Source organism: Trifolium pratense, linkage group LG1, assembly GCF_020283565.1.
Source record: "Trifolium pratense cultivar HEN17-A07 linkage group LG1, ARS_RC_1.1, whole genome shotgun sequence".
NCBI lineage: Eukaryota > Viridiplantae > Streptophyta > Magnoliopsida > Fabales > Fabaceae > Trifolium > Trifolium pratense.
The window spans coordinates 19,051,763-19,064,172 of NC_060059.1; the positions used below are offsets into that span (position 1 = coordinate 19,051,763).

A 12,410-nucleotide genomic window follows, 5' to 3' on the forward strand; every position below is an offset into this window, starting at 1 on the left:
TGATTTTACTAATATGATAAGCAATTATGGAGTTATACTTTGACAATGGACGATTAAACAACCAACTATATCAGGGTATCATACCTAAGCAATTCAAGCATACTACTGATTCAATTTTTAAGTAAGTCAAACCTAAAAATTCATTCAGAATTTACTAATTCAATGGTGTAATTTAATTATTTATTTTCTACTAGATTACAACAAATTATTTTTTCTTCTCGGATGTTACTCTTAAATATAAAAGACATTGTTTAATATTTAAGAACTCAACCTGTCACACATTCACACGTAGCTGATCTCCAATATAATAATAAAAATAAGAGTCGAAATATATAATACTTAAACATGCATAATTTACTAATTCAAATGGTTTAATTTTAATTATTTGTATTCTAGTTAATTTCAGATGTAGCTATCTACTACTAAAAAATTAAAAAACAAATACATAAAAAATACTAAACTATATTTTCTTGTATTGATTCCTTTTTCTTCAAAAACTCTTCATTCAAAGTCACTAGATTTGTTCTAGTGATGATAGATTTTGATAATATGCATGAATTCTTAAGTTCGATCCTCATTGCCAATACCAACATTATAAAAATAAAAAAAAAAAAAAACTCTTCCTTCAAATTTGAACGTTAATAGGAATTTCCTCTCACAATTGCCTCAAATAGATAACATATTGGTTGAAAAACTTTAATAGCTATCAAAATAATATTTTGAACAGTTACGATTTTATTTTTTCTGAAACTGTAAATAATTTTATTAATCACCAAAGCACCGACCAATAAAACAATCATATATTAGTCAACCTTGTGACATGTTATAGGTGCAAAAATTTCGACATCATTAATGATGATTAATCTCTCGTTCAAATCGAATTTTTTCAATACACAAAAGCAGACAAAAATTAAATTCATAATGATCACCTGCTCAAGAGGTCCAAAACTCTTGACAGTTGGATTAATTCATTGTTGGTCTAATAACTTTATTGATAACAAATTTTTGTTTTTAAGTGTAACAACAAATAATTTATCTTTCCATATATGCACATTATTCTTCCTGGCAATTTAGAACATGATATATGATACAACAAATATGTGTGCACATTATTCTTTTGAGTGACAAATATGATATATTGGACAAAAATATCATTATAAATAGTGGTTATTATTTATCTAGCTAAAAGAGTGGTTTCTGATATAGTAGCCACTGAAACCAATTCTTCAATTGCATTTGGGTTTTGAGGGTTTCTTTGAACTATGTCCAAAGATAAACATTCTTTTAAATCTGCTAATATTTGGCTCATGTCTGGCCTTTCAACTGCATTTGGTGAAGTGCATGACATGGCAATCTCTATAGCTTTCCATGCTGAATTGATGCTAAATTCTCCCTGCAACTTTGGATCAACAATATTTTGAATATCTCCTCCCTCAATAATGGGAATAACCCATTGAAGTATGTGAATGTATTCATTAGATACTTTTACTAGTGCTTTTCTGCCAGTGATCAACTCAAAGAGAATTATTCCAAAACTGTAGATATCAGTCTTCTTAGTTGCCTTTCCAAATCTCTGTAATCTTTTGACAAAACATAAAAATAAGTTGAATAAGTAATCCTTATAAGCTTATGTATTGCAACTTTAAATAAGGCAATTAAAATTGTTTTGAACTATAGACTTGTTAATTTAAAAAAATCATTTCAAGTCATGGAATATTCCAATCTTTGAAATGAATATTATTCCAAGTAAATGCTATACAAAATATTGAAATTTGGTTAATCTAATTTGATATTTTTTTTTTTTTGGTCATGCTAATTTGATATTTTCTATTAACACTTACTTTGGATCAACATAACCAAATGTACCGGCAGGACGTGTGGATACATGAGAATCATCATCATTAGTAAAAGTTCTACTTAGACCAAAATCGGCAATCTTAGCATCCATGTTTTCATCAAGTAATATGTTGGAAGGCTTCAAATCTCTATGCATTATAGGTGGTTTACATCCATTATGCAGATAATCCAATCCTGAAAATCCGTATTAATTAAAATGTAAGGGTACGCAATGAAATAAATTTGTTCCGTTCTACCCTCAAGTGCACCACATCACGTTCTAAAGTATTGTCAGCTTTGGACCATGTGTGATCCTTCACAGTTTTGTCCTTTGTAAAAAGCACTTTGGTAGGTTAAGGTGCGTGTGTGGGTGTTGTATATACCCTTAGCCTCGATTCTCAAGCGATGTAAGACGAGGAGGATTAAAGTGTGTGTGTTTTGCATAGAAACTACCTTTAGCCTCAACTCGAGGTGTACTGGAACGGTTTCCCCCCAGTCGAGGCTAAGAGGCTAGAGGGCATATGGCGTCTGCACCCTCCTTCTAACGCTAATGTTACGAGTGCACCACACAACGTTCCAAAGTATTCTCCGCTTTGGGCCGTATTTGATCCCTCACAATTTTGTCTTAGTAAAAGGCCTCTCGGTGGATTAAGGTGTGTGAGTGTTGTATATAAACTCCCCTCAACCTCGATTTCTAAACGACGTGAGATACTTAGATGTATCGGACCAAAATTAAAGATACTTCCTTTAATTAAATATAATTCATTACCATGTCCTGCATCAACTGCAATGTTTAGTCTTTCATTCCATGTTAAGATATTTGAATTTTCCACTGCATGCAAATAGGCATTAGTCTTGAAAGTCCAAATCTATTATTCATGCTGACACTAGCTATAAAATATAAATTACCAAATAAATGTTGATGGAGATTTCCATTGGCCATGTATTCATAAATCAATGCTTTGATTTCACCTTCATTGCAATACCCAATAAGAGAGACCAAATTCCTATGATGAACAACTGATAGAAGTTGTACCTGCATTTTAAAGTTAACTGTGAAAATAATACGCAGGATTATGCTTTTTTTTCAATATGGCGCAGAACTATTTTTGTGAGAGCTCTTAGAATCTCTAACCTCTGATTGAAATTCCTTATAACCTTGCATGGAAGATGGTGAAAGTATCTTAACCGCAACTTGGGTGTGATTTTGCAGAACACCAAGATAAACTTTTCCAAATCCTCCTTCTCCAATAATAGTTTTGAAGTTGTCAGTAATATTCAGAATTTCACTGTAACTGAATGCTATATGTTTTGATACAAATGAACCTCTCTTCTTAGGGTTAGAATGTGCAACTGAGTGAAGAAAAAAAAATTTATTAACAAAATACTCCATATCAATTCGGTTACTCGAAAAAATTGAATTATAAATTACCTTCTAGTCTTTTGAATGTCCAAAATCCAAGAGAGATTAAGAGGATTACAATAATTAATGATGAAATTGATGCAATAAGTGGTACAACAAACTTCTTCTTTTTGCATGAACCGGATGTACAAATATTAGGATTGTCGGACACGCTGAAAGAAGTCAATGTTTTAACGATATTAGTTATCGCATTATTGTCTATCTTTGCATTATAATACACAATTTCGTTTTGAAACTACTATAACTATACTATTCAATCATATAATAGACAAATTTGGTTATGATGATAGACTTATAGATCAATCATATAATAGACAAATTTGGTTATGATGATAGACTAATAGATTAAAGTTTGCTTAAATCTCATATAAGAAAAATGTGCGTAGGAGTCCAACTTCAACAAAACGAGCCACAAAAATGATTGGAGTGATCATACGGTGGAGAAACACAGCAGTTACAGCGATATAAGAACATTTTTGTGGAACATTTTCCATCGCTCTAACTGTTGTGTTTCAATCGCATAAGAACATTTTTGTGAAACACAGCAGTTAGAGCGATATATATGAATGTCATAGTTTCAAATTCGCTAACAAAATAATATCAACCAACATTTTCCGTCGCTCTAATGAATGTCATAAGGAGTCCAACTTCAACAACATAACCACTTGATATACCTTAATTGCAAAGTTCCATCTGCTTTTTGCTTGAGAGCATTTGGAATTCGACCCGAAAGCTTGTTTCCCGTTAGATTGCTACAATCAATTGTATGTTTGAGTTATTAATTGATATATAAAAGAGAGTGCAAAAATATATCAAGTCTCAAAATGGAGAAATTTCAAACTTACAGAACTTTTAACTTTGGCAACTGTGCCAAAAAATCTGGGAGAGGTCCTTCCAAATTATTATGTGACAAATCCCTGGAATATACATATATTAAGTACATAATTATGATATTTGAATATACAAAATTGATTCAGCAATAATAATACTTACAACAATTCTAATTCTGAAAGATATAAGAGCGATATATTTATCTCCCCTGTCAGTTTGCTTGAGCTCAAGTTCCTGTTCAATGTTCATCATTTAATATTAATTTAAGCTTCTTCTTAAAAAAAAATTAATTTAAGCTAAAATTTGCAATTTAATTTGACCTTTTCTCATTAGTTTAGCTCAAATTCCTTTTCATCAAAAACATATTTTTGGTTCTTTATCTTTCATTTTTTATTTTTTAATTTAGTTTATTTATTTATCTTTTCTATTGGTTAAGTTGGCTTTTTATATCTGTAAATGATTACACCTTTGGACATAATACAAGTTTAAAAAATCCCGCCAAATTGAAACACATATTATCCAAATTTGATTCAGAAATTGTGTAATTATTAATTTTTTTTGTGTATTAAACCTCTGACTCTCAGAAGAAGGAAACTGTATTAATTCATAATTCGTCCATAAAAAAAATTATAAAAAAAAAAAAATTCACCAGAAATTAAACTTGTGCTGGTGAAAGAATTTGATTGCAATTTACAATGAATCATAAGAAAAATAATCTACCAATCTATTTTTAAAGACAAAAGTGATATATATCTTAGAGTGTTTGAAATTAAAGATAAAAGTATCTTAATTTAGTTCCCAAAAATAATAACATAAAAGTCCAAAATACAAAAAGTAGCAAAAGTACACATAACGAGAAATCCAAAATAATACTCACTCACAGTGTACAAAATTGAAAAGAAAAAAACAAGACGAGTACTCACTTAGGGTGTGTTTGATCTGCTAAAAAATAAGAGACTGTTCTATCCAATTCTATATTTTGCAGATCAAACAGACTCTCAATGTACAAAAAAGAAAAGAAAAAAAGAAGACAAGTACTCACAAAGATGTGATCCTTGGGATGATATCACCTTCACAAACTAGACCTTCCCAAGCATATTGCTTAGGAAGACAAGGGTCTCCTTGCCAACTCAATCTATCGATCTTGTAGGAGCTTTTGATATCCATGATTGCATCAACTTAACATAATTCAAGTTATTACAAAATTCAACATTAAATTTCATACACATTGAATCCAACTATGAGTTTGGTCGAATGTGTATGTGATCGAATGTTATTGAAAAGTGTCATATATAGTAAAAGTTTTACTTACCATCTTGAGCGTGTGTCAGTGAATTAAGTTCGGTTATCAATCGATAGATCTCGAAAGCATTGAGTATAGGAGGAGCATCTGAATCTGAGGTTGCGCTAATGTTAAACAAAACACCATTTTGAGTTTTGAAGTTGAGAGTAACTGGCCTCAAGTAATCAAGAACTAGTGGCTGAGATAGTACATTTTGTGAGTTGAGAGTGATATTTATTTTTCTTTTTTTTCCATTTGAAAGTTTCTCTATTTCAATAAAGTGAAAATAGACATAATACTCATAATTTGTGACTAGGGGTTGAATAAATACATTTTCATATGTAAATGTCATGGGGGATGAAACATTATTTGTTTGGGTTCCAGTCCGCATTACTTGGGCTGGTAATTTGTATGAATTATTAGAGGACATATTTTTTGATGCGCCCAAACTCAACGGATACCAATTACCGTCCGTTTGATTGTAGGCGGAAAAACCACAGTCGTACGACCACATCCGATCATACACATCGTCATTATACCTGGAGAATCTTTTGTACACGAAGAAACAAAATTATCAATATTATTATAAATGAAATGAGATAAACCTTTTATTGCTTCTTTTTTAATGCCAAATAAAAACAAAAGTATATTTGTATATAGAGAAAATTCAAAAATAAAGACCAAATAAGGAAGTCTAAATGTTACTAATAAGATATAATTATTTAGTCAAAAGAAAAAGATATAATTTAGTACCAAAAAAGAAAGATATAATTAATTTCTATGCACTTTCAATGTACTATGTTTACTTATGCATTCAATGAAAATAGATCCTCTCAATTGTAATATATTTTTTTGCAAGATATGACTCGTTATTTCCATTCTCTCATCTTAGAGGGGGGCTTGAGGGTCTTAGGAATACCTCATGTTGGTGGAGGAACGTGTCCTTACTAGGCGGTCCCGAAATGATGTTTTGTTTTCGGAAGATACTTTTTCTGCTGAGTGTTTGGTCGATAGGAGGAAACTTTCGTCTTGGAAATGGTTCCTAGGTAAAACCCTGGCTTGCCCTATTCCTTTTATGAGTGTGATATGCACCCTATTTTTTGCTGGAACCAATAGAATATGTCGGGGTGTTGAGTTGGTGACTGTGGCCTCTGCTGGTCCCCAAAGCTACTAGCTAGCTCTGTCCCTATCGTCAGATCTAGTTGATTGGACGCCTCTTGTGTTTGTCTTTCTTGGTGGTTGATCATTGCCCCTTTCTCTCTCGGAGGGTCCTTGAATCTTCTTGTAGTGGTGGGGTAGAAATGTTTAGCTTTTAGTGTGCTTTCTTGTAGGTTGTTTGAGTTTTTTTTATCTGGCATAAGTATTTCAACAAACTACATATGCATATCTTATTTGATTCTATCGACCAAATATTTTGCGACGTTGAAAATTTTTACGGAGGCCATAATAAATTCCGTCATTAAATATCTTTGTGACGGAATCTGGGTGCATTTGTGACGAAATAGTAGCCTCGCTAATTATAATTTTTCTAGTAGTGAAGTGATCATGTAAAAAAAAATCATTTGTTTTTATTTTCTATTAGTTTCTAATTTAATTTAGCATGATTTTGGTCCAAACTTTTACTTAAGACATGACAAAGTATTTCATTCGGTAGATATATAGGATTCATAATTCATGATATATCTATGCGTATAAGCATGAATAAAATTGTTAAGAAAGCAGATTAAAAAGCATTGTAATTAAAGGTATATAAGGATGTTTAATTACTTGGACGAAGAAGAAGTGCATGGCGAGAATCCAACATCAACCCTAACATCAAGTTGCAAAAGAGGTAGTGGAGCATTTTCATTTGTGGAGACTATATCATCATTTTGATAAATTGAATTGTTCAAAAGTCTCAATTCCAATGAAGAAATGCAAGGGATTGTTGGACCAGTCTTTACAAGGCACACATTTATAGTGTCAGTTGAAGGAGTGTGAATGATCTCCACAACATGGTAATCATCGTTAGTTGTATAATTAATTTTTCTCCAAAGATTGACTCCAAGATGCAGGTCAAAAGATTGGGTTTCATTTTTGCCATCATAATTACCATAAGAAAATAAAGCCCTAATGAGATATTTATTATTTTTTCCCTCTTTTGGTTTCAACGTATAGCAATTTCTATCTCCATCTGGAAAGCATCTCAATGTGGTCAATTGTTTCCCAATGTAATCAAAGTTTAAGTTAACATGAATATTCTCTCCTGTTTCCACAAATCCTTTGTCTGTTTTATACCAAATTCCGGTATCCTCTTGCAAGTAATCGGTTGTTGATCCACAATCAATGCTTATAAAACCTATATGTACAATAAGCTACGGTCAATTTTTTTTAATGGCAAATATATCATATATAAATATATAAACAAAAAAAAATACAAGAGAAAGTTCAAAAAAATAAAGAGTATTCAGAAGTACACTTCACCATAAATTATCATTCTCTAAGGCAAGATATAGAAAATAAACAGACAAATAAAACTACAAAGGAGGCACGCCACAACCACAGTAGAGCCCCTCAAAGGCACCACCACGAGAAGAAAGATTTTTTTTTAAAACCATTAATGTATCATAACATTAAGAAAATATTCAAAATAATTATGGAGAAAATCCCATTTAACAAAACAAAAACATACGAAGAAAACAGTAACAAACTACGATCGGTGAGAAAAACTGTCTACTTAGATCTCTGTCTCATCTTTCGGCGCTTCCTCTTCAATCTCCTCATACGCTTCTTCCACTTGGCTCTCATCTTGAACGGTGCTGTCGTAACCCTAGTAGTTGATGGCAGCTCAAGAAGAAAGATTTCCCTCAGGAAGAGAGAGACAAAGATCAACCACAAGTAAAACAAGCAACAAGAGGGCCTTCAATATTTCTAACATGTCGAGATCCAACATGACACCCCCAACAAACTTTACCTATTCCAGCATAAAGTAAAGTGTATACTCCACTCATAAAAGGGAAAGGGAGGAAGTAAGGGTTCTTAATTAAAAACTAATTTCAAGATAAAAGCTTCACCCTATCTAGCAGACACTCAACAGAAAATGTCACTTCCGAAAAGATGTCATTTCGGGATTTCTAGATAGTCCACACAAAACACAATAATATGTCAAACTAATAGTCATTCAAAAGGTCTCCTGTTCTACTTTATTAATTTTTTGTATTAATATATAATATATTTGCCATTAAAAAAATCTATATAAATTTTTTAATAAAAAATAGATAATAAATATAATATTTCAATAAAATTTATCAAAAGTAGTAAGATTCATCTTTAGACCTAGTAGATATTCTCTCCTTGTAAATTTTTTTTTTTTGGGATAATGTCCTTGTAAATTAGATTAGATTGAAACCATTGAAATATTTATACATACCTGGATTTTCATTAATTTCTACAGTTTCTCTTGAAACAAGTGTATTTTCCGAATTGGCATGTTTAATGCAGATAATTGGCAACAAGGTAAGTAATACGCACGCTTTTAACATTAAAGTGATCATCCGTGGTGGTTCTCTTTCCATGTAATCTGCCATCAATATAATAAGCATGTGGTAGTGAGGAGTATCAATTAGTGAACAAGAAGAAGAAAGAAAAAACTATATCAAATAATCGTTGGTACACAGTATATATATTGACGCTAAATATGGCAGGAAAGATTATAGTTCGATTCCCATAACTGCAGTTAAGAGGAGTAGAAATCACTTGATGTCAGAATAAATCTTCAAATTAGATTAAACTGGTGGTAGAAAAAATAAATGAAAAACTATAACAAATATGAACTCACCGAAAACTTGACATATACTATCCTTAGTTCCTTCTATATATATGGGATACAAAATATGAACAACTTTTTACAGATATACCTTTTTTTTTTACACACAGATATACCTTTTTAAGACACACCGTTATTGCTATATATACACAACAGTGTTGCTATTTGAACACGGAATCATGTTCATGAACATCTTACATCAGCATATACAACAACAACCACATTATTTTGCCATTCAAAAAAAAAATTAAATAAATGAAACAACCACACCAGCTGAAGTTTTCACCTCAATATTGAAGAAAAAAAAAAATAAACTTCAAAAACTCTGACCAATGGTGTAGATTTTCATTTTCTATGTTCACATATCATAATTGTATACACAAGTAGTATGGAATATATATTCCATACTATATATTCCACCGTTTCAAAAAAATTTCGTCATTTTAGAATTTTTATGCAAATTAAAATATAATAAAGATTGATAAACTAAGTTATTTTTACTTGTACTTTATTAAAAAAGAGAAATTTATTTAATTAATAATTTAGATTTAGTAAGAATACAAATGGTAAAGTATCATTAATTATGCATTGGTTTCTTAAAAGAATCAAAGATTTGAGACCCCCGATTTCTTAAAGCTATCACCGTTAGTTGGTTTAGTAGTGATTAACGTTGAACTTGGTAGAGAGTACCTCGGTTCGATCCCCCGCAACTGCGATCAGGAGGGAGCTGAAATCATTTGATGTCAAAACTGACCCCCAAATCAGATTAAACTGGCGGTGAAAGTCAGAATATTCATCTTTAAATAAAATTTGAGACAAAACTAAAATTAAATTTAAAAGGATCAAATATTTGAGACGAAGGGAGTACGAAATTAAAGAATATATGTATACAGGTCTTGAGTTCGATCTTCAGCTCATTGTAAACTAATATATATATATATATATATATATATACTTTACCAAATGGTACTTCTCTATGTTATTCATTCACATACCATTACTTATATAGGCCAATGCCATATACAAGATCAATGGCTAAGATTGCTTACAAAAGGGCTTGCTTATCTTGCAAGTTATCTCACTATCTACAACAAAATAAACTTTGGAAGAATGAATATGCAAATAAACTAAGACTTCCAAATGGGCTTGGTTCTGAACTTTTGATCCCTCATGGGGCCCAAAATCCCAAATAGTTAGCCCAGTTATTATCATATGAGATTTTGGGTGTTGAGGCCGGGCTTCGAAGTGGTAGAAGATACTTATAGAGAATTTTTTTTTGTCATCCTATTTATTTTCTTTTGTGCCTTATAAAATTATTAAAACACGTACACTTTTCTGCTATTAAGTAGTCACTACAAGAAAATTGACAATTATCAACGGAAGTTTTTAGTGACAGACATGATATTCGTAGGTATTGGCTCGCAGATTATATGTATATACCCACGACAAAGACTGTAGGTATATCTAAACATTTTGTACCAACGGTTGAAAATCCGTAACTACAAGCTAGTGACGGCAACATTCCGAAGGTGTATAACTAAATGTTTTGTAGCAACATTTGAAAATCCGTAATTACATGCTATAGTGACGGCAAAATTCCGTAGGTACAACAAATTATAGGGTACGGAAACAATTGCGTTGGAATAGCTATTATGACCCATACCTACAAAATTCGGTAGGTACAACAAACTATAGGGTACGGAACAATCTTCTACCTACGCTCTCATATTGTCACTAAAAGTCTAATTTCTTATAATGAGTGGGTAGAATCCGCTACTTAAGTAGCTGATGTTTATAATCTTGATGGCAAAGACATTAATTAAACATTTATACACGGAAATGAATACTTTCATTTTTATTTTTTGATAGCAAAGAGGGGCTAAGCTCCATTTTTATTTTTTTAAGAAATATAGAGAATGTTGTCAGAAAAAGAAAAAGAAATAGAGAGAATGTTTGTCAAAAAAAATATAGAGAGAGAATCGTAACTCTTTCAAAATAGGGGTGATTGCGGTGCGGTTTGTATCGATTTTGAGCATAAAAATCATCCTAACCGCGAGATAAAAATGCATGCGATTTGATTTGGTTCGGTTGATTTTTAAAAAGTCCTTCAAACCAAATCAAACCAAACCAATACGGTTTAGATCAGTTCGGTTGGTGCAATTTACAGCATAACATTTGTACCGAATAATTTTAAACATAAGAAAAAAAATTGAAGTTCCAAAATAACATTGTAGTATCAACAAAAATTGTTTATCCAAAATAACTTTATAGTAACTTACAATTTTAAATATAAAAAAAAAACTTGAATTTCAAAAATAACATCACAATACCAATAAAATTTGTTTATTTAAAATAACATTACAAAACCAAAATAAAATTTCAGTACAAAAAATAAAAACAACTTGAAGTTCCATTAATTTGGTCGACTGACTTGATAATTTGACATGTATATTGAAATATAAATATTATTTCTTTTTTACGGATATTGGAATATAAATATATAATAGTAACTTAATGCAGTTTTTGCGGTATCCGCGATTTTTGCGGTTTGCGGTTCAGTAAGAAAGTCATCCAAATACATCCAAATCAAATGCGATTTTTGCGATTTTCGATTTACGGTTTTATTTTTGAATTGGTTCGGATACGATCACTCCTATCTCAAAGTACTATAAAAAAATCGCTATTTTAGAGAACTAATTGAAAATTGTCGAAAAGAAATGCGATGACTGTGTCTGTGTCACTAAGTTGCTAACCAGTGGAGCAATATTGTTTGAATATTGTTAGTACCGCAATAAAAGGGAATAATTTTGTTATAGAGGATTTTTTTTTTAAATGATGATCGAATCTAGAATCTCATGCATATTATATACTAGTACAAAAATACCTTTATAGAAAGGTGCTTAAGTCAGTTGCATTAGCCACCCGACTTAACAAATCACGCGGTGGCAATTGCGTAAATATGTTTAACCGTTTTAGGTCTGTTGCATTTAAACCCGACTTAACAAAGATTAAACAAAAATATTATAATTCGTATTTAATTTCTTAAGTCGCCTGTGTTAACCAACTGACTTAAGAAACCTATTTGCTAAGTCAGGTATCGCCCAGGTTTCGCCCACCCGACCTAAGTATTTTCATTTACTTTTAAGATTAAATTTCAATTTGTACCACGTGAGAATCGAACCCGGTACCTTTCAGAAAACCTAACAAATTAAATTTGTCAAAAATAAGATAAA

The 12,410-nt window shown here is 31.3% G+C and overlaps 1 protein-coding gene across 1 annotated transcript; it reads right to left on the bottom strand.

Moving 5' to 3' along the window:
- Positions 1-1,042: 1,042 nt before the first annotated feature.
- Positions 1,043-8,938, bottom strand: LOC123889693 (probable LRR receptor-like serine/threonine-protein kinase MEE39). The gene is made up of 14 exons (XM_045939148.1): positions 8,782-8,938; positions 7,140-7,710; positions 5,841-5,911; positions 5,403-5,639; positions 5,133-5,268; positions 4,253-4,324; positions 4,105-4,176; positions 3,934-4,011; positions 3,269-3,411; positions 2,972-3,189; positions 2,746-2,872; positions 2,606-2,668; positions 1,842-2,031; positions 1,043-1,580 (listed from the first exon to the last, which is right to left on the bottom strand). The coding sequence occupies exons 1-14, from the start codon at positions 8,936-8,938 to the stop codon at positions 1,175-1,177; spliced, it is 2,541 nt and encodes an 846-aa protein (XP_045795104.1). The 3' UTR covers positions 1,043-1,174.
- Positions 8,939-12,410: the final 3,472 nt, after the last annotated feature.